The sequence below is a fragment of the Conger conger genome, chromosome 18 (genome assembly GCF_963514075.1).
Source record: "Conger conger chromosome 18, fConCon1.1, whole genome shotgun sequence".
Classification (NCBI taxonomy): Eukaryota; Metazoa; Chordata; class Actinopteri; order Anguilliformes; family Congridae; genus Conger; species Conger conger.
The window spans coordinates 19,211,786-19,238,567 of record NC_083777.1 but is presented as its reverse complement, the minus strand read 5'-3'; the positions used below and the strand labels follow the sequence as shown (position 1 = coordinate 19,238,567).

At 42.7% G+C, this 26,782-nt stretch overlaps 1 protein-coding gene across 4 annotated transcripts; it reads left to right on the top strand.

Annotated features, from left to right (window-relative positions):
* The first annotated feature begins 931 nt into the window (after positions 1–931).
* Positions 932–26,672, top strand: washc2c (WASH complex subunit 2C). Of its 4 annotated transcripts, none has more exons than XM_061227822.1 (32): positions 932–1,074; positions 1,939–2,076; positions 2,627–2,791; positions 3,293–3,361; positions 3,772–3,945; positions 4,324–4,417; positions 4,903–4,964; positions 5,312–5,356; positions 5,581–5,682; positions 6,092–6,179; positions 6,415–6,489; positions 7,035–7,156; positions 7,651–7,717; positions 9,049–9,108; positions 10,541–10,729; positions 11,363–11,529; positions 12,687–12,797; positions 12,924–13,016; positions 13,449–13,520; positions 13,698–13,805; positions 14,442–14,611; positions 14,891–15,011; positions 15,200–15,364; positions 16,116–16,307; positions 16,831–16,959; positions 18,540–18,638; positions 19,293–19,367; positions 19,910–19,966; positions 21,933–22,187; positions 23,004–23,570; positions 24,796–24,961; positions 25,125–26,672. In XM_061227822.1, the coding sequence occupies exons 2-32, from the start codon at positions 1,939–1,941 to the stop codon at positions 25,271–25,273; spliced, it is 4,146 nt and encodes a 1,381-aa protein (XP_061083806.1). In that variant the 5' UTR covers positions 932–1,074; the 3' UTR covers positions 25,274–26,672. The 4 variants fall into 4 exon arrangements, with proteins under 4 accessions (XP_061083806.1, XP_061083805.1, XP_061083808.1 ...); XM_061227821.1 differs by having other exon boundaries at positions 13,422–13,520; XM_061227824.1 differs by lacking the exon at positions 6,415–6,489 and having other exon boundaries at positions 13,422–13,520.
* Positions 26,673–26,782: the final 110 nt, after the last annotated feature.

Genomic DNA, 26,782 nt, shown 5'->3' with positions numbered 1-26,782 from the left:
AAAAGAGAGAAGAACGTGGGGCGACAGCACGAGAGGAACCTGGCTATAGAGGAGGAGCCCATCATCTGCTGGCCGGCATGGTGTAAAGTACCCGAAAAGTAGAACGGACGTAACATATGTAATGAGACTATCTATGAGACTATGATCTATCACAGCAAATCGGCTGAGCAGGTCACAGTTGTGGTAATAAACGAAATGGAAAGTAAAAAGTCCAAATGAGGGGAAGTATAGTGTGCAGTCTACATATACAACTGTACAGAATCTGGTTCTGAGCTGGTTCTGAAGGTTTGTGGCCAAACAGAATGTAAACAGCAATATTGAAGCATACTGTATGTGACTTTTTCCTCAAACAGATGTGACATTAAAAAGTCACATGTTTAAGAAAAAGTTGCATTGATATTGATGAAATATGAATATAGTATCATTAACATATGCCTCATTAACATTGTTCTCAAAAATGTAAACTAGGCAACATAATTTTATTTCTGCTGACGAATGTCTGCATTTTATCCTTGTGGCAGATTAAGTGTACAAACAGAATGCTACACTGTAATGTAAATGCAAGACTAATGCTTAACACAAGTACTTAATGTATATATAGATACATATATACCATAAATTCCTTGTGGTAGGCCTATATGGGTTTTGTTGGACAGATAATTGCCTATAATACATATTCTCTTCCTAGCTTATTCTCAACGACTAATGGATAAACATACAGTTCCACAAAACGCATAATAGTGGCAGCTAAGTGCTTTATATCTTTAGGCAAACTGGTTGCAATAGATAAAAGCCATCATCATGAAATTGATTTATTTTAAAATATTGTGGGGCTTTATTATCATGGTGGATGAGCCCATTGCCGTACAATATTATGCGCAATCCGCTTCCGTTCTTCCAGCGCACCGTTAGTCAGGTGACGCGTGTCAGCTGATTCAGTAACATACAGAACATGGCCGACTTGTCAGAAAGCCGATGAGAAAACAGGACGTTAAAGCTTCCTTTTAGCGCAAACACTTAAAAATAAAGTGAAAAGCATTGGCTGAAGAAGGCCGAGAACGTTAGTGCCAAAAGGTAAGAACGATGGATCGAAGATTTGTATGTTAGTTTAGGCTAAGATTGACGCACTGCTACAAGCTACCAAGTATACCAAGTGCTAATGTTACCAAGCTAATTGTAGTTCTTGCTAGCTAGCTAGTGATCTTACCAATTGTGTTCCTTCGAACATTAGCTAGCTAACTCAGCCTACTTTTTAGAAGTTGAAAGTAATCTATAATGACAGTCAGCCTGCACGCATTTAGCTAAGCTAACGTTAGTCATACACGCAAGCTGTGGCTAAGCTATTTAGTCTTTAATATCTAGATTACGATATCTATGGTTGTTTTGATCATATTCTGCATGTTGCATCGCAATATTTGTTTTGAAAGACAAGCTAGCTAGCTAAGTAGTTAACTATGTTATTTGATCCAAACTTCCGTGAATAACATTAATAACGTTGGTGGCTACCATATGGCAGCTAACTATGCTATAGACTAGGTACATAACTGCTATTACTTCCAGTTTATTAGCTAACGTTAGCTTGATAACCAATTATTGTAACGCTTCCAAATGTAAATGCCTAGTTAATCATTCGGGTTCTGTTACTGATGCTAGCTTGCATTTCGCAATAATTTCAAATGGTTAGCTAGAAAGTGCCCTCCCCCGAGCGTGTACTGTAGTCATGTCATATCAGGCAGTGTGATAAATTGTATGTTACAATGGTATAATGTGTGCGTGGTGTTTTGCTGTGTTATAGTGTTATAAAGTGTGTGTGGTGTTTTGCTGTGTTAGTGTGTAGGCAGTGTGTTACAGTGTTATAAAGTGTCTGTGCTGTTTTGCTGTGGTACAGTGTATAGGCAGTGTGTTACAGTGTTATAAGTGTTGTGTGGTGTTTTGCAGATGAGCGCCGTCTCGCCGGCTGTGACTAACGGCCCCAGTGAGCAGAATGGGGAGGGTGAGCAGGTGTGGGAGAGGCCGTGGTCCTTGGAGGAGATTCGCAAGACGAGCGCTAACTGGTCACTGGCCGCTGACTCTGGAGTAAGACTCTTACAGTAGAACTAAAATGTGGAACAGGGCACATTTATCAGTGAGCCATTCATCCTGCATGATGGAAATACTTGTGGGTTTCTGTCTTGTGAATACATATTAATACATGTTGACATTTATTAACAGTTATTAGGGTATTAGTTAAAACTAATTTTATTGGTTATTAGGCTACATTACAACACCCATTAGCCAGGACATGTGAAGGAGGTGAAGATCATTGATCATTGATGCAGAATTTATTTTTGTTTTTAGATAGAAATGGAGGGAGGGAGGGGGTGGGCTGAATCTGATAGCGATTTGGTGTCAACTTTTAGTCAAGGATGACAAAATTGTATGAAAAAAAAAAGATAAAACCTTACTTTAAAAAAAAAATACAGATTGGTGGGATAATTTTCCCCATAGACTAGTTTTACATAAAAAAGTCCTGCATGAACAGAACATTGTCCAGTCAATCTGAGAGTTGTGTAAAGTTGTTATCTTGTTTGGAAACTCAGTCTCGTCCTCTCCCTGTCTCATCCTGGATTCATCTGGGTCCCCATAGCTCTTCCTGTTTCTGCAAGACTTCTCCCAGAGGATGCTGTCCAAGACGCACGAGATCGAGAAGCAGCTGGACGGCCTGATCCGAGACACCAAGGCCACAGACTGCTGCCTTCACACTGTCTTCAACGACTTCCTTATGCTCTCCAACACGCAGTTCATCGAGAACGTACGTCTAAACGTGCCTCACATAATCTCCTGCACCTAGTTCATTGAGAACATGCCTTTTATGTTTCTGAGGCTCTGGCATATACCAGCAGTCTTCTACGCAATGGCTCTGGTGGAACAGCTGTGAGCTGTCAATTAAGCAGTTGAATCCTTTGAAGAGTAGGGTTTTTTTGGAATGATTTTTCCAAATTCTAAATCAGTGTTCTAGAACTCTAGCTTTCATTCACCTGTAGTGATTGTTACATCAGCATTAGAATGTTCAGTTAAGAACATTCTTATCTCATATTGTGAGCTTGCACCTTTTTTACAAATTTATTATGGTCATCTAGCAATGTTTCACTGAAAACACCCTGCACACTCCCTTTAAGTGTCGCGAGACAAGCTCTCCATTCTTCCTTCACTGTTGCTTCATATAAATAGTGGCTTTCACAGCCATATGTCTGTGTTGCTGCGTCTCTTGGCTTTAAGTGGACATGTGGGTTGATTGTGTTGAGTTCCACAGCGGGTGTATGACGAGGAGGTGGAGGAGCCCGTATCAAAACCTGAAGCTGTGGAGAGACCACCGGAGCAGGTGAGAACAGGACAGGTGCACCTTAACCCCACTTCCTGGACGTGTTTCGCTCGACTGAACATTTCCTCAGGATCTTTAGTTTCACTGTTGAGTGATTTTGGTTATTGATGGTGGTGTTGGTGATGATGATGATGATGATGATGATGATGGTGGTGGTGGTGGTGGTGATGATGATGATGATGATGATGATGATGATGATGGTGATGGTGTTCTCAGAAAATAATTGCCAAAAAAGGTTGCTTAGTTTGTACCTTTTCTGCCTGCGAAAGGTACTTATTAGTACCCAAAGAACCTGTGCTGGGTTTGCATTGGGCAGTTTGTAACGCTCAGTGTTCTTAGTCCAGAAAACGGACGTTGTTGGCCCTATGTACCGTGGTGTCTCCTCGGTGACTTGCGCTTTAATTCCGCAGGAGAAGACGCGGGAACAGAAGGAGGCGGAGCTCATTCCAAAGGTCCAGGAGGCGGTGAACTACGGCCTGCGGGTTCTGGAGTCTGCCTTCGAGCAGCTGGACATCAAAGCTGGAAACTCGGACTCGGAAGACGAGGAAGTCGCAGATCGAGTCGAGCCCATTCTGGAACCGAAGGTATGGAATCTGAGGCATGGGTCGACATGAGATTCATTGCACCCACAGAGGAGCAACCAGAGTACGAGATTACATTACTCTGCATTCAGAAGCAGTCTGAAGAGGTGGCTCTTTCGTCTGCCTCAAAGATGGTCTGTGATTCTGTTGTCCTGGCCTACCTAAGGGGAAAGCACAATCTTTAGTCCATTAGGCCAAATTATGTATGTTGTCCTTATTAATATATAAACCTAATTCTCTCTCGCTGTCTCTAATAAATTAGCTTACAGAGAAAGCCTTCTTTATTTAAAATGACTTTAAAGTCAGAAAGTCAGTCATGTGTTGGTGGATTCCATGATTTTCCTGCCAGAATGTCAGTATGTGTGTTGGTGGCTGTTCCAGGACCTGTATGTGGACAGACCCCTGCCGTACCTGATTGGATCCCAGCACTTCATGGAGCAGGATGACGTGGGCCTGGGCGACCTCTCCAGTGAAGGTAGAACAGAACATTCTCTTAAACTGGATGCAGCATGTGGTTGCTCTGTACTTTGGACACATTATAATTTTGAAAGGGCACCATGTTCTTGCATTACAGTGATTTCATGGGATTTTATAAAGTTAATATAATTGTGGACCTCTGAGCGAGGGAATGTGGTAAAGTATTACACCTACTGTGCCATTTATTTCTGACATGCTCCTTTACAAGTGAACAAATGCTGTGATTCATCCTGGTATTATGCTGTAAGTACCTTCTGTGGCCATAAGAGGGCAGTATGAGCCAGTAAAATGTAGCAGGAACATGGTGCAACCTGGCTTCATATTGCGCATCGGACACCAGACACACAAAAGGCATTTTAGAGCGGGAAATTAATATAGGACACAGATCTGTTTGGGGGGTAAAACCACAAATCATCAATGAGACAATGCTCTAAATGTGTAAATGTTCCTCGGATATGAAGCTCACTTGTTGTTTATTTACAGAAATGTCCATAGACAGTGACCGAGACAGCGTCATTGACAGTGATGAAGACAAGAATGATGACGTAAGACTTCAGTTATCCTCCGTTTACCTGTTCAAATTGATGAACATATGGTAATATGGTCACACACACCATGCTGATAGCATTATGTTGTTGATATGGCAAAAAATGTTTTTGTGACTCAATTCATTAATCTGGATTTTCCTTGATGACAGATGCAGCAATTGATGCAAATATTGTGTTTGTCATTGATTAGCTGAATTGTTCCAGGACCTTAATAATTGTAAATATTGAGTTATTAGATGGCAGTGTAGTGCTTGTAACCATGTTCATGCATTCTGTGCTACAATCATCATTTCATGAATCAATTGATTAACTAATTCATGTAACTGTGTTTTTGGGACTAACAGCAGTCCGATTACCAGTCTGAAGAAGGACAAGGGAGCATAAAGAAAGTGAGTCATCCATTTTAGAGCCAAAATGACTGTCTCTCCACACACGTTTCATGCAAATATTTTTTGTTTACATTGAAAATCAAGGGACAGGCAAGAATGCCTCAAAATAATAGCATTGTACATATCTTCTGCCGTATAATCGTCATTCTCAATAGGCATGTTTCTATTGCATTTTTTTCAAGTAACAGACTGCAGAAATTAGTTTTTTTTTCTTAACAATACAGAAGTCATCGATGGCAAGCGATGAGGATGAGGAAGAAGACGACGAAGAGGAAGACTCAGATATATTTGGCGACTCCGACAAAGATGAAAATGAAGACGGAAAGGTACACACTTTTTGTGCTTTAATCATGTGTGTGGTTGTATTTGAGGGTGGTGTGTGGTTCTAGCTGAAGTGTGTGTGGCTGTAGTTGAGGGTGGTGTGTGGTTCTAGCTGAAGTGTGTGTGGCTGTAGTTGAGGGTGGTGTGTGGTTCTAGCTGAAGTGTGTGTGGTTGTAGTTGATTGTGTTGTGTGGTTCTAGCTGAAGTGTGTGTGGTTGTATTTGGTGGTGGTGTGTGGTTCTAGCTGAAGTGTGTGTGGCTGTAGTTGAGGGTGGTGTGTGGTTCTAGCTGAAGTGTGTGTGGCTAGTTGAGGGTGGTGTGTGGTTCTAGCTGAAGTGTGTGTGGTTGTAGTTGAGGGTGGTGTGTGGTTCTAGCTGACGTATATGAGTCTAACTGAAGTCCTGTTGGTTCCAGAGCTCCACTGGCCCCTCCTCCTTTGCAGATGAACTGGCTGCCCGCATTAAAGGGGAGGTGCCACACAAACCAGAGGAGGACCGTGCATGTAAGTCAACCTGCCCTTTCCCTTTAATTCCATCACCTGCCCTGAGTTTCATTACATAACTACCAGTTCATACATATGTGTGCAATACCAAAAAAAGATGAACAAGCTTTGAATTTCATTCATATTTCCTCATTGACTTAATTGCTGGTTAAATAACAAATGGAATGCATATGGCATATCTTAGCCCATCTCATCTGCATGCTTATTTCTGTTTGTTTTTATCATTTTCCCAAAGCTCTAAAATCCTCCGCATCCGCCACAAAGAGGAAGAGTAAAGGAAAAAAAGAGCCGAAGGCGGCTAAACCTCAGGGTAGGCCGCATCGCATCCCAACTGCAGCACTCCCTGCTGTGATCCCACGGCGGCCATTTTATCTCTGTGCTTCAGTTTCTGGTTCAGTTCCCAGCTATGCTTATCGTTGCAGTTCACATTTCACGTGCTTCAGATCATATGTAGGGCAATGCTGTTTTGGGACCTTCGAATCTAAGTGGGCATTCCATATCGTAGAGGAGTACAAATAAAGACTGAAGTGATGAGCACGTCTAAGTAGAAAGAGGAACTGTCTTATTTTGGCATGATTTATTTCAATTGTGTCTCTAAAGCCAATTTATTTGGTTTCTACTGAAGCCGCCATGTTTTCATTTAAGAAAGAATGTGTCTTCAAGAGTGTTATTCATATTTTTATGGATTTCTTTTCAAGTGATTTTTTAAAATACTACATAATCATTTTTCTTTCACACCAATCCAGTCAAGTATACCATATCAAGTGGCGATATACATAGCATTATTGTACATTGCAGAACAGCACATATTTATTCTGAATTAGTAGTGAAGGGTTCCCTTTGTCATCTTCCCAGTTGCCCCTGACAACGATGACATGTTCAGCCCTCCCAAAATGGAGGATGAGGACTATTCTCCATTTGGAGGGAAAGGCGGTCTGTTCAGCGGAGGAAGGGGCTTGTTTGATGATGATGATGAGGTAGGTGAATGTCGGCTGATACAACCCGAATACCATTTCTCTGGGGACTTTACAAACTAGGCATTGTGTTTGTGTCATTAGAGCCCATTACCAGTGTATGTAATGCTACCTAGCTAATTGAGTGTTCATATCTGCCTCATTAGCAGTCTACATAGCACATTTTATTTACCAGTATATGTACCACTACCAAGCTAATTCAGTGCTCATTCATGGCTCATTAGCTGTCCACATAGCTAATGTTTTTACCGGTATATGTCCCACTAGCTAATTCAGTGCTCATGCCTGGCTGGTTAGCAGTGCACACCAGACTGGTTTTGGCATAGTGTTAGCCAGGTCTGGCGGAAGCATTTGCATTCTCATTCTCGTTGTTCGCAAGTTGCTCTGGATCAGACCGCCTCCGAAGTGTAAGTGATGTAGTGCAGCGTTTGAGTATGTACCTTTTAATAAGTGAGAAAGTTCAGTATATGTCATGTCCTCTGTGCCTTGTCTCACAGGGTGATTTGTTCTCTGATGCACCAAAACAAGAGCAGAGGGTAGCCAGTCCTGCTCCAGCTGCTAAAGGTGAGGTCAACTGCTGAATGTTTTATAGGCTAAGCACTGCCTGTTACTCTTACTGTACACTGTGTTACAGTTTGTAACCCTAACAATTACACTGGGCAATACAGTATGTGACCCTCACTATTAGACTGGGCCAGGTGAGATTTCTTCCCAAGGAGGAGATTTTTAACTCAACTTCTGACCTTTCTGGTGTCCAGGCCTGGTTTTGGCTCAGTTATCCTTTCTGTTGCCCCTGTATAGCATCTCTGTGACAGCATCTCTGTAAGTGCTTTACAAATGAACTTTCAATTAGAACCCAATCAAACTCAACCCTCAAACGGTTCTCTGTGACCTTTCCGATATTGACTCTCGCCGTGGGAAGTTTGATGACTGAACTATTTGAAAAGGTTCCTCAAACCCAAGCTGGATCCTCCTCATCTTCATTCACGATATCAGCGCAGTGGGCAAACAGCCTGTGAGCACAAGGCTTTCGTGACCTTTACACAGTGTTATCTTATGTTGTTTAATGTTGGATTTCTCTCAGAATCCCACGCCTCTCTTAGCTTCATATGCTCACACACGGTAAGACTGCTTTGGTGGGATATCCACGTAGATTTGTGTGAGATAAACTGATCTTTTGTTTCATCCGTTTATATTTTCTCAAAAACTGAGATGTACGTACTGTGTGTTCATATTTCTGTATGCAGGATATAAGCTATGACATACTGTGCCTGTACAATAATATTATGGCATGCCTGCTCCATAATCCCGCTGATAAAACGTATGTTAATATTGATATTAATTCTCACACTGTCAGCTATGTGAGTAACACGCAAACCCAACATGCAATTGGGTACCTAGCCAAGTGTCTGCTATGATATTCCTCTATAATTTACATGTATAAATCATGGGAAATGTATTATTTGCCTTTCATTTATTCCAGAGTTAATGGTAATTATGCATTTAATGCAATCGATAACTTCAGGACATTATTGCATGTTTTTGCATTGTGATATACCAAGGCGTATGTATGTGTTTTACACGTTTATTTTATTTGATAGTATTGCTGAGGGAAATCTGATTTAATGTATTTTTAGCAGTGCCGAAACAAAAGTGGTACAGCGTTAACCATCGAGACCGATGAACAATACAACGTCTTTCTCTGCTGACATTTCCCCATGCAGTACTGAAAGTCAACTCAAGCTTTTGAAAAGCGATGGTGAAAATACGGTCTTAACCCCATACAGGTTCGACTGAGCCTCTACTGGTCGCGCTAGGGATTTGCTAAGCTTTTTTCCAGCTGGGTATTCAATATGAAATCCTCACCTGGGTCCGCTTCTGGCTTTTCTTTATAGATCCTGTTTCATCCAAGTCCAATAAGAAGATTCCGACAGGGGCCGTCTCTATATTCCCAGGTGAGAGCCTGAGAAAGAGTCTGAGAAAGAGACTTCAGTTGAAATGCACTGCTTTTACTCAGTCCTCCCACAGTCCAAAGACATGCAGGTTAGCTAAAGTGGAGAGTCTACATTTCCCATCAGTATGAGTGTGCGAATGAATGGTGTGTGTCCTGCGGTGGATTGGCGACCTCTCCAGGGTATGTTCCTGCCTCTCACCCACTGCATGCTGGGATAGGCTCCAACACCCCCTGACCAGGAATAAGTGGGTTTGATAATAGATGGATGTATGGATGGATGGATGGATACCAATCACTCAACCACAAACAAAACTTCTACATAGTGTAGACCCAAGACAGAGGAAAAAAACAATTATAAAGAATTGTATTTTTGCAAAATGTGGTAGTTGAGAAAACACAACAGAACCAGCAGACAGGGATGTCATCTAGATCCCCCTACGAACCCCTGCCATGAGTGAACAGAGGATGGCTGAGCCTGTTTAATCTGCTGTAGCAGGAGTGCATTCGAACAGAACCCCGTTCTGAAGGAGAGTAAATCTGCCAAAGCTGAAGCTCAATTTCCCGGTACCGCCAGCCAGTCAAATTCATTTCTGAAGTAATTTAAACTGATTGAGGAACCATGTAAAGACTGGTGTCTAAATGGAAGTTAAAGCTAATATGTCAAAATAGCACTGATGCCACATTTCTAAAAATGGTCGGACAGTTAGAAAACACGAGTAAACGTATCTGTGAAATTGCTGGCGAAGATTTTGAATTGGGACTCTGAGTCAGACTCTTGCCACGTTTTATATGATGTGGCATAAGCTCTCGTATTTGGCTGAACTCAGCCACTCAGCCGTTTTCCTCATGTATAAGATTGGAAACGGTTTACAGCAGTATTTGAGTAGGAAGCCGCATGTATTTGTCACAAAACCTTGAAAGCTCTTTTAGATGGAGGATGACAAGACAAAAGACGTATTCCAATATTCATGAAGGAGAGCATAATATGCTTACAGAAAGTAACTGACACCCTCTTTGATATGAATTTTAATGCCATTGCCTATTCGGAAAGGCATTATTTACAGAGAAGGAACTGGAACAAATGCTGCAAATCTTCAGCTTTTGTTTTAAATACCGCGTTTTATGTATTCCATAAAAAACACAACATTTGTCACTATTTCACAGTGATTGCTATTATCTGAGGGTTTTACATGGCATACACGATTAAGATTTTTTGTGTTCTGTAACCCTTTAAAGGGGAGTTTTTTGGAATGTTTTTTCTTTCAAAATTCCAAGTCAGTGTTCTAGAACTACAGTTTCTGTCAGTTGCCAGTAGCGATTGTTACATCAGCATTAGAATGTCCAGTTAACAGCATTCTAATCACATGTTTGTGATGGGCTAATGTCCCTCAGTATACTACAGCGAACGTTACTGGTCTGATTTATTCCTGCAGAAGGCAGTCTGTTTGGCTCCCCGGCCAATGGCTCCAACTCCTTGGAGGACCGTGAAAATGGGGGCCCAGCCAAACCCCGGCCGGCCCCCAAACAGGCCCCCAAACAGGCCCCCGTGGGCGGGCTCTTTGACGACGATGGGGACGACGATGATTTCTTCAGCGGCAGCACTCTCAAGAAGTCTGCCTCTGGTGAGTATTAGTCAGCCACCCTGGAGTCAGCAAAACACACTTCTCCTTCACACATTTAGCACTACATGCGTTTAGCGCGTCATCTGTTTATCGGTGAATTTAAAATGCCTTTGACAGTGCTCATCGAGCACTCACAATATGCGCTCCTAACATGGTGGAATGATGGAGGGTGAATCCTGTGAATGGGATTGTTCTGCAGGTCAGATGGAGGACTGTAAGTGGGCTTTGTGTTGCCAGTAACTGTGCTCACAATCTCCAGGACATTTAATGTGACCAATACCTGTAATAATGTTGCAGGTTGTGCTGAAAATATTTTTCAGGACGATTCATTGTTTCCAGGACATTGTGGCAATATTCCTGTTTTTTTTGGACGGATGGGAGCCCTGAGTACTGTTGTAGTTAATGTAGAAATCTATCGTATGCTGGGGGGAAACGGCAGGATGGTGTACATGAACCTTTATTAACACTATTTATCTGCAGCTCTGCATGTGTCATTTTGACATTGTTCTTGTCAGACTACCACCATTCCTGGCGTACTCCCATTCCTTCTGTCTTATGCCTGTATTCTGGTTTCCGCTGTGGAAAAGTGCAGGAGCCTCCTGATGGAGCGTATGTAATTCTCTCCTGTCGTAGCGGGACACGAGAAACCCAAGCAGAAGAAGGCGGTGGATTTGTTCGGAGGAGACGGAGACGATGAAGACGATGGGGACGGGGACATTTTCGGCGAGGCGTCGGGGGTGCCGCCCTCCAAGCAGAGCCCGAAGGAGGAGGAGACGGCGGCCCCAGCGCCTGAGAAGAAGGTACAGCTTGCCCTCAGAGAGCCTCCTCTGCTCCTGATGTCCTGATAAAGGCCCGGGGGTTTACTGAGGAGACACTTTAAAGTGCCTATCCTTCATTCTGCTTGATTTGGCCATATCTGTGGTCACAAAAGTTTGTTTTCTCACACCAAATATGAGAGTTCCATTTGAGACGAAGCTAGAGAAGCAGAGTGCTTATTTTTCTCAGGAAATAATCTAGCTTAGAATTTTAGCTGTTGCTCTTTCGCATTTGTCATGGAGTTTTCTGTGCTCGCATCGTCATATGAATACGTAATGGAAATTACTCTGACACCACTAGCACGTAGAATCTAAATTAAGGAACGTGAATGCAATTAATCAATATTTCTACAATGATTAAATTGTGAGAAGGTATCAGATGTGATTTTTAATATGAAAACATTAAGGCTTAAAAGGATACTGATTAACACTCACTGATTAACACTTATAATGTGCAGGAGGATTTGTTTTACTCCAGTCCACCTTAAAAACATGTTGTTTCTTTTTCTTTTCACTGTCTACGCTGATGCTGTTCCTTAGCTTTGAGCAGCCGGTGGATTTGCACACTAATCCTCGCGCTCCCAAACACACAGCAAAGAAACAGGCCAGCTGCAGCCTTAGACGGGTTCAGAGGGGAGATAGGCAGGAAACGCAAGAAAGAATCATGATCTGTTATGTGATTATTGCTTGTGCATAGCATTCCACATCCTGTGTGTGTGTGTGTGTGTGTGTGTCCGCGTGTGCCTGACATACGGCTGTTAGCCTCACAGAATCACACTGTTGATTTGCTTACTTTAAAATAATTTCTCTCAGAAAGCTGAAGTGGACTGAAAAGGCAGGCACGGGAAGCAGCTTTGCTGACTCAGGCTGAAACTATTTTTTACTGGTTACTGTGCTGAGGTTGAATTGATGTTCATTATAAGGCACATAGGTACCAGTGCTGATGCAGACTGATAGCAATGCTGGGGTTTTCTGGTGGCCATGCTGAGACTGTGTTTATTGGCTTTAATTGCATGATTGATGTGTTCATGGTTTGTGACTGTGTTAGGTGTGTATTAATATCTGTGGTTTCTGACTGTGTTCAGCTGTGTTAATAACTATGGTTTGAGACTGTGTTAAGTGTGCATGGTTTGTATTCTCAGATGCCTGCAGGGGCCATCTCCATGTTCGGACCCGGGACCAAGAACGTCCTAGTAGAGGGCCTAAAGAGACGTCAACACTCCACCAGCGAGGAGTCTGAGAAAGCGGAGGAGGTAACTGGCCTTCGACCAATCCATCCATCTCTGCTTCTCTCTTTTCCTCTCCCTCTCTCACAGATTCTAACTGACGGGGTGAAACTTTATCCATGCTTAATTTGCCTGTGTTGTGTGTTCCTTTAGAACGTACCGGGGGGAGATGTTGCCAAACCGTCACCTAAGCCTGCAGCGAAACCCCAGACCCGAGGGCTCTTCTCTGACGATGAGGACACACAGGTCAGCCTCTCTGTTTCACTTCTCTGCCTGATCACAACAATATCAGCGTTTACTGGGAGTTATTCATGCTTCATCGCAACACATTTTTTTTTCACCAATGTGTGTGTGTGTGTGTGTGTGTGTGTGTGTGAAGTGAGAGAGCGAGAGAAAGAGAGAAACTGCTGACCTCTTATGGGTCACAGGTTTCAAAAGACAGCGCATGAGCATGCTGTTTCACAGTCCACAGAGCTGGTTAATATTCATGTCCAAGATTTATGCACAAACAACAAAATGGCTGCAGTCTCGGGCGTGTGAACTGTGCACCGTAATTGTTCGCTTGTAGTTGGCGGTTCTGAACCATTACACCCCATTTCATCATCAGTAAACATCATTAATAAACATCATTAATCTACTCAACATTCACAGATCTTTCCTTCTGCTGCCAAACCTCAGACAAAGGCTGAGCCCGCTGTCCAAAGCAAACCCAGCAAAGCGCTTTCCATATTCGACGACGAGGAAGAAGAGGTAGGCAAGGCCAATGAGTTCACTCAACCAATTTGAGCAGGGAGCGTGAGAGGCCTTTGCAGATTTTAGCAGAGTATGTTTTTGAAGAATAATTACGGCACTAGTTGAGTGAGTAGCAGTCAGTGTAATTTGCTTTGTCGATTTTTCATTTTGCTTAATGGTCGTTTGTCTTGTCAGGATCTGTTTTCGTCTGGACCCCCGAAATCGAAAACGAACCAGGCGAAAAGCGCCTCGGTGCAGAAGCCCAGCAAGCCGGTGTCCAGCGGTCTTTTCAGCGACGATGAGGTAAACCTTTCTGCCGAAAACAACGTGCAACCCTCACAACTAATAAGCTGCTCGCTGACCCGGCGTATTTCACACAACATTAAATTCATCGTTTGTTTAATGCTCCCATCTGTTATTCGCATATTATCCGTCTAGTTTTTAATTGAATGACAGGCAATGACTAAGTCTCCCGCTAAAACTGAGCCCATCATAGCACCCCCCCCTCCGGAGTGTACATCTGTGAACTTGCACATTTTCAATTAACACTTCAATTAACAGCTACTTTTAAGTCCCAGACCAAGAAATGATGGAATATGTGTTGACAAGACTCGCTGAATTTGAGTTCAGATTTCCCCATGGCAGCCTATCAAAAGTAAAACATTCACACATAGAAATAATGCTGTTTCTGTAGTGGGGAAAAGTGAGCGTGAGAGATTCTGCCAGTGTGAAATCATTGGCCGGGTTCAGATCAGATATTCGTTCAGGGCCCCGTTTCAGAAAGCAGGACTGAGTTAGCTGGATGACTGTAAAAACCTGGAGCCCTCCCGAATCTGGAACATGGACTGAAGTAAAGATAGCCGGGTTTTACTCAGCGCAGTAATCCTGCTTTGTGAAACACCCCCAGCTCTTCTCATGGTCTTTTCCTGGTGTAAGCAGGATCAGTGGATGAGCAGCAAACCCAGCGAGGCGAAGCCTGATGTGAAAACCGGAGGAATGCGAGGCAGCAACAGCGCCCCCTCCAGTCTCCCCAGCGCTAGAGCTGCTCAGAAAGACAGCCCGTTTGACGAGGAAGACCACAACCTCTTCACCGCCACCAAGGAGACAAGGTACTGCTAACATTTACATGTGAAGCCAGGAGGCCATATGGTGCTACTTTACTCTGTGTCTAAAGCCACTTGTGACTGTCATTGTGTTTACTGCACCAAATTGCATGTAAGAATAAGTGTATATTGCTTCTCTGGTTGCGTAAGAGTTTGGTGTTAGGAGTCAGCAGTGAGATTCCGGTTTTTCTCGGGTTCAATGATAGATCGAGGTTAATGAGTGAGGCAATCCGTGAATATGCATCCAGTCCAGCCACAAGCAAAGCTTCCCCTTTCTCTTCCCAGTAAGAAGAAGTCGCAGAGAGTTTCTCTGCTGTTTGAGGAGGAAGAGGAAGATGAAGAAGGCAGGGGTTCCCTCTTTGGTTTCCAGCCACCGGCCCCAAAAAGCAGTGCCCCTGATGTGAAAGTAAGATCTTCTTTTCATATTTGTTGGAAAGTTCCTTCAGAGGTGGCGTTATGCAGTATTAAACACTGAGGCAGAGCTTTCCATCGCCGTCTCATTGAATTACATTACGACTGCACACCACTGCCCTGTTACCACAGCATCACTGTCTCCCTCTCTTACCTTCTCTCTCTGTCTCTCTCTCTCTCTAGGCCACAGACGCTGAACCTCCCTCCCGGTTAGATGAAGAGAAGGAGAAGGAGGAGGACACACAGAGCTCACCACAGGAGAGCGTGGAGCCCAAGAAGAAGCCTGCGGGGGCCGTCAGCCTGTTTGGGGGCATCGATGTTCTGGGACAGAAAGAGGAAGTGGCCAAGGTGAGACTGCACTGTAGTGCTCTAAACCTCCCCAAAAACCCTGTCTCTAAACCTCCCCCAAAACCCTGTCTCTAAACCTCCCCCAAAACCCTGTCTCTGAACCTCTCCAAAAACCCTGTCTCTAAACCTCCCCAAAAACCCTGTCTCTAAACCTCCCCAAAAACCCTGTCTCTAAACCTCCCCAAAAACCCTGTCTCTAAACCTCCTCAGAACCCTGTCTCTAAACCGCCCCAAAAACCCTGTCTCTAAACCTCTCCAAAAAACCCTGTCTCTAAACCTCCCCAAAAAACCCTGTCTCTAAACCTCTACAAAAAACAGTGTCTCTAAACCTCCCAAAAAAACCATGTCTCTAAACTGCCTCAAAACCCTGTCTCTAAACCTCCCGAAAAACCCTGTCTCTAAACCTCTCCAAAAAACCCTGTCTCTAAACCTCTCCAAAAAAAAGTGTCTCTAAACCTCCCAAAAAAACCCTGTCTCTAAACCTCCCCAAAAACCCTGTCTCTAAACCTCCTCAAAAAAAACATAGAGTCACGCCCCCAATATGGCTGTAATATACAGTATAGTCCATTTACACTTTTCATTGGAAATGCAAGGTTAGACTCTTATTCAATCTTCATTGTTCCTCACAAGGTCTGTCTGAACATCTTTATGCCACCTTTATGTCACCTTCAGAAGCACATTGTTAGGATGACCAAAGAAGTGTGTGAGTTGCATAGCTATGTGTCTGGTTTCCACGGTTACCCAACAACAGCCAACCAAGACTCCTCTGGAAGACCCAGACAAGGACGACTTCCTGTACAGGGACAGCCCCCCTCCCATGGACGAAGAGCCCAGGGCCAAGAAGAACGTTGTGAGCCTGTTCGATAATGACGATGAAGACGAGGGGGAGGAAGAGGAGGCTGTGTCTGTGTCCAGCCAACCAGCCGCCAAGAACACACTCAAGGTTGGACGTTGATTTATTTATTTATATTAACAGCTCTCAGATATTCAGCTTTGCTGCCTCCCTTCAGTAAAACGTTCTGATTTGATGAACCTTCTGAAATTAAAATAAGGGGGCCAGGGTTGATGATTCCTGGTCTTGTTGTCTATTCAATTTGGGGTACTTGTCCCCAGCCAGTATTTCTTTACACTTTATAGTCAATGTACTTTAAATATGAGACATGATGGTATGTATGCCTTGGAGCACTGCAAAAATGACTGTTTTAAAAAGTGTTTTAGTCTTGTAAGAAGATATTTTTTTCTCTCAAGTAGAAAATATCAGCTTGTTTACTTGTTTGTTTGACACATGAAATTTTCTTACCACATTGGCAAATCTGGAAATTAGTGAAACTGTCTTACCTTTTTATTGAGACTTTAAGTCTCATTATAAGACTTGGGATTCACTTATTTTTTTGTCCTTGCAGTGATGGCAAAAGACTAATTGGGGTGTAAACTCAGCTGAACCCCTGTTTTGGTCCTTCTTTTAGGACCCGGAGCAGAAGACGCGGACCAAAAGCACCAGGGTCTTCCAAGACGAGGAGCTGCTCTTCACCCAAAAACTGCAGAAGGACAACGACCCGGACGTGGACCTCTTCTCCACATCCGTGAACCCAGCCGTGAGGAAACGCTAAAATCTAGAACCTTCTAAAACAGGGATCTCAGACTGTAGGCTCAACTCCGGGCCTGGACGGCCATGATGTCAGCGAGTTTCTGAGGGTGCCTTTCAATGGCCGGGCAGTTCAGTCTAAAATATAAAGTGCTGAAATGCAACAGAACCCTGCAGACCGTGTGGCCGTCCAGCACCAGGACTTGAATTTCAGATCCCTGCTTTACCTCTTCTCTGTTCTGGTATCCACACTACATTCCTGTCAGTTGTTTGTAGTGTTTGTTATCAGCCCTGATTTGTTTTCATTTAGTAGGGCTCTTTTCATCGATGCAACTGTGCCGTTATTTACTGGGCTTGGATAGATGAACGCAAACCCAAACATAAATACACATTATCTGCTGTAAAATGTCTTAATATGGAACAGCGGTGCGATTTGAGATTCCTTGAGACAGATTTCTCAAGCAGTATTACAAGCTCTCTGCAGAGAGCCCCTTCTTTGAGATGTTAACTTCACACTGCCACCAGTATCCATTACAGTCTTTAACAGTAGCACGTGGAGTGTGTGGTCTCTCAGTCTCCAACCGTTAGGAACTTCAGATAAAATTATGATGTGAGGAAGGATGTGTTCACTCCTGTGAGCTTGTGTTAATGATTTATTCAGACATAGATATAATATTCCCTTCCCTTGCATCTCGGTGCGTTGAATGAAGCAAGCTGCTTTTGTCTAAGTTGGTGAATAAAGATGAGTGCTTTGCAAGGTGTGTTATTGCGCTGGAATCAGGGGTCTTGCAGTCCTTGAAGATCCTTGAAAATATTTTTGTCCTCGAAAGTAATGGGAATACTCAAATATCTCTGTCCTTGAAGTCAGGGAAATTTCCCCAAGGTAACTATCAAATCTTGAAATATCTGTGTGCTGATAATGCAGATTTTACCAATTGTACAGCTCACTAGTATGTACACCATTACTATTGTAGTAGGTCTTTGGAGACTGAAGCATGCTCATTTCATGTTTTCACACTGAAAGGGCTACCTTGCAAAATTAGCACTATTGCACAAAGCAACATGGATGGTTGCAGCAAAGATATTTACTGGAAAATTATGCATTTACCCTTCAAACATAATGGAAAAAGTCATGGAAATGTGTGGGAGTCCTGTTGTATCCATGTGTTCAGGTGACAAGGGTTACACAAACACATTTTCCTCAATAGGCTGAGCATTTCAAAAGGAACTGGAAATTGAATCCAGAAGTTAAAGGTTCCAACGTGACACAGCCCTTGTAGCTTTGGACACATTACCTAAACATTCATTTATTTTGAAAAAAATCGTCCAGCATTTAAATTGGCCTGTCCTCATGTATACAGTAAAATGCCCAGTGTTAAGTCAACACTAACAAAGTCCAGTAGGGACCACTTGTACACTGTAAGTTAATTTAAAATGTTACATTGTACAGTAGGAAAGGTGAAGCTGTGTAAAGTCAGTCAAGATAAGGGCCTGCTGATGACAAACTTAAAATCCCAGCAGAAAATGAAAGGCACAGCTGTGAGGTACTCAAATGCTTTTTTCACTTAAGTTGTGGTTCTTCTGTTCTAGAGCCTTCCGCCGAGCTCAGTTAAACCAGGAGCCCCGATGCTGTTCGGGGACGAAGACGAAGATGACCTTTTCAGCTCGGCGAAACACAAAGCACCACCAGTAAACCTCTCTGTCCATTTCCCTTATGTCATCAAATTTTAACATGCCATCTTGTTTTTAAACCAATTTAGTCTACCTTATTATATTCTTACATATGTATTATTTTATACTGATTTTTATTTCTAATTTGTACAATTGCTGCTTGGTTCCTTTCTTTGGAAAGACCTATGAATATAGCCCTTCAGAGATTATGCTAGGCTATCAAAACAGTATTTCATTTATGTAGGCTTACTACATGAGCCGTTTCTCATTTTAAATGTTTTATGATTTGGATTATGGATTCTGCTTCACTGTCTGTCCTGAAGTTTTTCAGCAATCCCTGTAATGTAATGTAAGGCTTGTGAGAGGGTAATATTAGTCTTTAAGACCAGGAAGCCTGCGGGTGTTAGAGCGGCCATTTTAACCATCAACAACTGATTTAGCTCAGGAACAGCAGGTGGCTGACTTCCTGTTCAAATAGTGATTTCAGATACTGTAATTACAAGTTGAGACAGACCCAAAACCAGCAGGTGCCGCTGCCCTCTAGGGCTGGTATTACTGTTCTGTTTAAAAGTGAAGCAGCCATTTTAAATGACTGTTGGCGGGGAGATTCGAAATGGACATCTTTGCACTCATTCAAATCCATTTTCTCTTGGCTCTTGTTTTCAACTGAAGAAAGTCGCAGAGAAGCCCAGAATAGAGGAACTGCACATCAAACCGGTGAGCCTACCGGTGTCCGGAGACGCTGAGGTGAGTCTCGGATTGGTTGCTATTGAGCCATAATTACAACCTTCACTTTATTTTCTGTTTTTAAGTTTTCCGTTGGAAGTAGTCTGAGTAAAATGTGTTGCCTTTTCAAAAAATTGCCTTGCATTAAAAAGTCAAGACAAAAGACAAATGGATCAACAAATAAATTTACAGTTATTTGTTGTTTAAAGTAATCCATCATTTAATGTGTCAGAAAATGCACTAAAATATATATTTTATTGTATGTGGTGGATACCATAGTTTTTATCACAGTATGCCATTCCCCTGGTAACACTTTGGTTTTTGATGTGTCATTGAGTGGGAAGTTTACATCAGGCACTTTTGATAAATCCCATTCTAATACAAATACAATTTGCCCGGAAGGTGGGTGAAAACTCGAAATGATCCTACATTTGTAGTTTAAAGTTTTTTTCATATGTAGATGTTATTAAAGGAATTCTTTATTAAGTATACGCCTACATTACACCTTTTATACTATTTTTGTATAGTGTACTGAACATAACTAATTTCATCCAACTGCACAGAAACCTACAAGCCCTGTAAAATCTAAAGAACCCTCCTCAAGGATTGGAAAACTCCAAGTAAATCTTTACTGCAGTTTTTTTCTTTAAAATTCCACTCTGTCTGAACTGCTTGTCGCTTTTCTGACTCGCCTCTGTGAAGTTCTGTCTCAAAGCTGAAAACATTGCATGTGCTTTTCTCTTCAAGTGGTTGACACAGAAGCCCAGGGGTTCCCACAGAAGTAAATATTCACAAATAGTCATAAATGGCCCAATTTTTTCCCAACGTTTTTAGTTAGGTCAGAGCAAAAAGAAAGCGAGTGAAGGTTTCTGTTTTTTTCCATCAGCCAGTACTGAAAGTTGCATTTATAGTCTGTATTCAACAAGGAGGTCACCACACATCAGCCAGTTAAAAGGCTACTTGCTGAAGGACAGTACTGTACTATTACAAAAGGGAAAGGTCTGGAGCACACAGATGCAATATGAGCCCTTCAATGGTGCAAAATGAAAATGGACGCATTTCAATGTGACTGTTGGCAGCCTGTAGTGTAGTGGTTGATGGTGCATGACTGGGACCCGCAAGGTCGGTGGTTCGATCCCAGTGTAGCCACAATAAGATCCGCACAGCCATTGGGCCCTTGAGCTAGGCCCTTAACCCTTCATTGCTCCAGGGGAGGATTGTCTCCTGCTTAGTCTAATCAACTGTACGTCGGTCTGGATAAGAGCGTCTGCCAAATGATATGTAATGTAATGTAATCTTCATTAGAGCCACACAGTATATGTATAGTCATATACATAGTCATATATATGACTCGGATGAAGAGACAGGAGTGTCGAAATGTTTCATTTTGCACCATTAAAGGGCTGCATCTGTGTGCTCCAGATTTTTGTAGTACACAGTATTGGCCTTCATATGAGAAGCACCAGAGTAGCCTTTTGTAATGCACGCCTTTATATATATTTTCCCGTTACACCTGCTGTGTTTGTTATGACAGTGAAATAAAAAGTGTATTTGTGCCACATTCATAAGCCCCCACCCCCCACTTCCCCCATGAACGCTGAGCAGCAGAACTCCTGCTGTGAGCCTTGGAAGATGAACGTGTTATTTTTACACCGTTATCAGCAGCAGTTTAGCCCGCGCTATCTTCTCCACGCTGGCATGCAGCTCCACGCTCTCTCCTTGCCTAAAGTGTACACGGCACTGGCCCATATCTACATCTGCCGCTTTCCCCTGATGTTTTATTCTCAGTGCGTTTCTGTGTCTGAGCGGTCTTTTCCATTCTCGCCGTGTTCATGACTCAGAAGATGAAGGCCTGTATAAATGGCATGTTGCCCACAGGGATGTGATTTTTTTCAGCAAACACAGATTTCCAAAGCCAAAATGTCTCCACTAGGCCTCTGGCATTTGGCCGTGTTTAACATTCTCTCCTGTCCGAAGCTATCAGAGTGCAAACTGCTAACGCTCTTGATGTGTGTGCTTATCACGCACGCAAAAGGCCGCCTCTGGTTGAAACGTTGAAGGTCTGAAATCTGTATTGCTTTTTTAATCAGGGAAAATCACATCCCTGCATGTGGGAAAGCAGTTGTGCTTTCAGTTTGGCACACCTGTATATGTCACACTGTGATTTTAGAGAGACTTTTGTAATGGGAAAAGTTTGGGACGTGGGCACTGTGTTACACTGAAAAAACAAAGAAAGTATCTTCATCTTACAATTCGACCTAAAATCGTATTTTTCTTTAATTGTTTGCATAAGACAGATGTAAGACAGTTTGACTCAAGATTTGCTAATGGAATAAGAAAATGTCACTTTGTCAGGCAGATCTCATCGCAAGATTTGCCGATGGAATATGAAAATTTTACTTATCAAGCAAAAATTTACTTAAAACAAGCTAATATTATATATCTTCAATATTATTAGAAAACTAAAAGTCTTGTTTTTGCAGTGTAGCATAAGCTGGTCCTGTGGCAGGCGGTGAGCTGGGTTTCAGTGGGGTGTTTCTGATGGTTTTGAGGAGTGTCTTACTGTTGGTCGTCTGTGCCACGCAGGCCAACCTGGCCATCAGTCCCGCTCAGCTCCTCCCTGGGGCCGTCCCTCGGATGCCAGGGGCGGTGAGCGTGTTCCCTGGCCTCTCGCCCACCTCCCCGTCTCCCCCGTCTTTCTCCTCCTCTTCTTCCTCCTCCTCCTCGGCCCTGGCACAGACTCCCAGCCCGGCCAGCTCCTCCGCACCCCAGGCCGGCAGAGAGGGAGGGGTGAGCTTCGATGGCCCCGCCCAGGTCACCACGCTACAGAGCACTAACAAGGTGGGTCGCCATGACATCAGGAAGTGGGTGTGCCAATGCTGCTCTCCCAAGAGAGCTATAGGAAATGTTTTTTTAAAACTTTGATAAAAATAAAAAATATTGTTTAAGTGGAAAACAAACTTTGTAAGTTCTGATCTGGGCATTACAGTTCACATTACAGGGCAGGGGTTTATGTATTCAGAAGGGATTTTAAATGCTGTAATCTGTTTTCACAGCAGTTAAGGGATGGAAAAACAGTCCTAATGTATCAATTTGTTGATTCTGATTGGTCAATAGGGTGTCAATTATAACTTGCATAGAGAAACTGTGTAATGTATGACTGATGAGTTCCAAAGAAACCAGTCTCATTTGCATTCCAAATCAACATAACAATATATTTTGACTGAACCAACCACTTACAGCTGACAATAACAGTGAAATTGTAACAACATAGTTAACAACAACATAGAGCTCAACTATTTCGTTTGTCTTTCATTTAATTTCAAAGATGTGGTTTAATTTCCTGCAAATGCGCGACTAAAACCCAGCTTTGCCTGTCCGTCTTTATTTTTATACTGTTCTGGTTCATGGTTATTTCCTGGTGTATGTGGCCATGACAGAGACATATTGACGTGTGCATTGTTTTGGGAGCCATGGTAAAAGTTGTGTGATGTGTGTGTTGTTTTGTGAGCCATGATGAAAGGTGTGTGACGTGTGTGTTGTTTTGTGAGCCACGGTAAAATTTGTGTGATGTGTGTGTTGTTTTGTGAGCCACGATGAAAGGTGTGATGTGTGTGTTGTTTTGTGAGCCATGGTGAAAGTTGTGTTTCTCTTCAGGGTCGTGCCAAAGGAGCCGGCCGGCGCAGGCCGCAGACGCGCGCAGCCAGACAGCTGGCGGCCCAGGAGGGCCAGGAGGAGGCGGGGTCTGGCGGGGCGGGGGCCGGCGGGACGGGGTCCGGAGCGGCCCCGCTCACCGACGCTCCCCCTAACCCCTCGGCCCTCAGGCTGCCCATCTTCCCCCCGGCGGAAACCCAGGGCGCCAAGCCCAAGAAGCCCCGCCCTCCCGCCACCACCGCCCCCACTGCTGCCGAAGAGGACCTCTTCGCGTCCGGCGACCTCTTCGCCCCCGCCAGCAAGCAGACGCCCTCGCCCAAGCCCAAATCCGCCAGCCCGGAGCAAGCGCCCAGCCCGGCCCTGAAGAAGGAGGACGTCCCAGCCATCTTCGACGACCCCGGCGGTGACCTCTTCCAGACCGCCAAGCACAAACCCGCCAAAAAGCCCAAGGCCGCAGCCTTCCTGGAGGAAGAGGACGACGACATTTTTGGGGGACGGAAGAGCACCACAGTCACGCTTACGAAAGAACCTCCCGCCGAATCCAACCCCTCCAAACAGGACATTTTCCAGGTACTTCTGTTCTTAATTTCTGTCGTAATTTTTATTTTATTTTATTTTTTAAAATACCGTTTCCTGCTTGCTTCTTACCATTTCACCAAGCCACTGAGAGCTGCCATGCAAGAGTTGGGCATTGCTCAGTAACCTGTCAGAATCTGTTATGTCCAAAGTCTCCTTTCACACCTGAATCCTTGTCCAATGCTCTATGTGGATTTCCCTACGTAGTGTATGGGGAAGGGAGCAAATGATTGAGCCATTCTGACTGCAGCCCTAGTGTACGTGAGAGGAATTTTTGGATAACCCAGACAACAAAGCTGCTCTACAGGCTGGGAGTAAATTGGATTCTGTTTGTAGGCAGTCGCCCTCATCCTGTGACCAGTCTAGTGTTTAGACCAGGCGCCGTCCGTTTCCTCCATTTGGGATATGAAAAGGATTTGTTTGTTTATATCAAAGATGGGACATAAACTTGTGCAGAGCCACAGCTTTCCAAAAGGCTGGTGCTTCAGTTCCCGTGACGGGAGAAACCAAAAATCATGTTACGGCCCATTAACCTTGTGAAAAAACTAGCACTGTAGAACTGTCAGCTCTCTGCTAGCAGTACTTGTTAAAACAGTGTATCCACCAACTTTCAGAGCCCTCTAAGACATTTTGTATTCAACAGAGTTTCTGCCAAAAATCAGGCATGAAAACAGTAAAGCAGGAAGTCACAAATTCACCCCTCAAATTGGACTCCCTAAACAAACAGATTTTCTACCAAAACCAAAATACCAAAACTGCAAACCAATAACATAAACATCCAAAGTACACTCCATGAAAGTACAATTCATTTAGCCCCTTATCCAGGAGATGTGCCCAAATGTATCCCTTTGGGAGGGTATGCCTCTTTGGATGATGTCCCAAAATGAAACTCAATTTTTACATGTAGGATAGTTGTGTGATCCTATTCCTCATAGTACATGTTGTACATCAGGCTGCTGCTTTTTGAAGTTGTGAACCTCTTATTGTTTATGTGTGCGAGAAGTAGTTACACACATAGTGGATTCCAGATAATTGGATTTTCTCAGGACTGTTGGGACATGTGTACTTAATATGCACTTAACCACAGTGCACATAACAGGAAGTGAAGTTTTCATGTGATTAAAATGAGACCAGATGCATACCATGCAGTAAACAGATTGAAGTTAGCCCCATATGTGACTGTAGGGAGGTGGCTACATTAATATTCCCTTTGTTCTAGGATGAAAAGCAAGAAGCTCCCAAGAAGCGGAAAGGAAAAGCTTTAGACGCAAGCTTGTTTGATGATAATGTGGACATCTTCGCTGACTTGACGACCACAACAAAACCAAAAGAGAAGAAGTCAAAGAAGAAGGTGGAAACAAAATCTATATTTGATGATGATATGGGTGAGTCACTGGTCATCAAAAATATTTGCCTATCCTTCACTGCATTGAACAATGTCGGAATGAAAATTCTAGATATACTTTTTACACATACATTTGATATACACCTGTACATCAGTCTAGTGATTTCACAGAAGTATTTTCTATTTCTTTTCTTTCCACAAAGATGACATATTTTCCTCTGGGACCGTAAAACCTGTGGTGAAGCCCCAGTCCAAATCAAAGAAGCCCCAGCCATCCAAGGACACCACTGTGGCAGAGGAAACAAACCACAGTATTTTTGATGATCCACTGAATGCACTGGGAGGAAACTGAACTATCTCAACTGTCACATCATAATACTGTGCCGAAAGACTTGTGATTTGAAGAGTCTGACTCAGGCAGGGTGTAGTAACACTGCCCACAGTCTGTTTATAAAGTTTATAATCTCTACAAAAAAATTAATAAGTTATCATAAATTCACTATTAACTCCCATTGATATTCTAAAGGCATCACTGTTAAAAGATTTGTTAGCAATTGTTAACTGTGATCAGAGATACATTTCCATTTGTTTTGTTATTTTCCATGGTAGCACTTTAAGCATATGTTTATCTGTTTACAAATATAAAAAAATAAAATGATAAAACTATGTCAAATATTTCATCAGGTCTTATTATTTTCAAATTGCACTCCCATGATAGGATATATCATTGCAAGATTATTTACAGTAATTTGTTTTTATCAACTGTACCGTGCAGGCTAAATACTGCTACGATTCTTAATCTGTATAGGCTATACTTTTGATTTTTTTTATTTATTAAAAAAAATTTTTTTTTTATGTTTTGTGGGGTTTTAAACGTTGGGAGAGGTTTTTTTCATTTTGCTATGAAAGATAGTGGCTATTGTTTTGATTACTGTTGTTTTGTATCATTTAATGTGGAATGGGTGACTTCTTGCCAGATTATGTAAGGCCCTACCTTTTAGTTCTGCATCTTGGTAAATTATTTGGTGCCCTTCTATTATTTTGTGAAGCTATAGTTAATTCCAAAAGAATTTGGACAGTTGTGTCAAACTGGCTGTTGTAATAAGCAAATTTGTATTTCAAATGTGCATTTCAAATCAAACAATGACTATGAGGCAAAATTCACAATGAGTTTATTTAAAATGTGTTTTTTTAAACGGGCATTGTACTGGAATGACCGTCAGCAGTATAATCTATTTATAAATTATGGTATGGGCATGGGTTGTCCTTTGTAAGTATTTGTACAATTTGCTTTATATGCTGAAAGATACAAGCATGCAGATGAGGGACATAAAACTGTGTATGATGACCAAGAAAGCTATTGTGAGGATTAAACATAACCAAGGAGCTTATCAGGAATAAAAAGTGCTTGACATGGCCCAGTCAGTCACCAGGTTTAAACCCCATTTAAATGCTTTTCACTTGATGCACAGAAAACACACAGCAACTAAAAGAAGCAGAGGCAAAAGCTTGACAGCATCTCAAAGAATCACACCATGAACCTAGTGATGTCCATGATGTTGATGCAGTTGTCAAATGTAACGTGTATGCAACAAAATATTGACCTTGCAAGTCATTACATTTGTCAGAACTTACTGTTTCCCAATACCTGTCCTGACTTGAAATAGGGGGACTTGACTCAATGAATGGCATTGTTGTAAAAAGTTCAATATATGCTAAACAAAAGCCATTAAATAAATAGACATTTTGGAGTGCTGCTTCAAAGTCCTTATTTTCTTTGCAATGCAAGTATGACTAATACAGAAAACAGTTTGCCATGACTGTCCTGCCTTTGGCATTTATTTGTGTATATCCAAAATGT

Excerpts from the sequence above, each read along its gene's own strand:
- washc2c (XM_061227821.1), top strand. The coding sequence starts at position 1,939 with ATGAGCGCCGTCTCGCCGGCTGTGACTAACGGCCCCAGTGAGCAGAAT. Across the intron at positions 5,357-5,580 it reads GACAAGGGAGCATAAAGAAA|AAGTCATCGATGGCAAGCGA; the intron begins GTGAGTCATCCA and ends TTAACAATACAG. Across the intron at positions 14,612-14,890 it reads ACCGCCACCAAGGAGACAAG|TAAGAAGAAGTCGCAGAGAG; the intron begins GTACTGCTAACA and ends TTCTCTTCCCAG.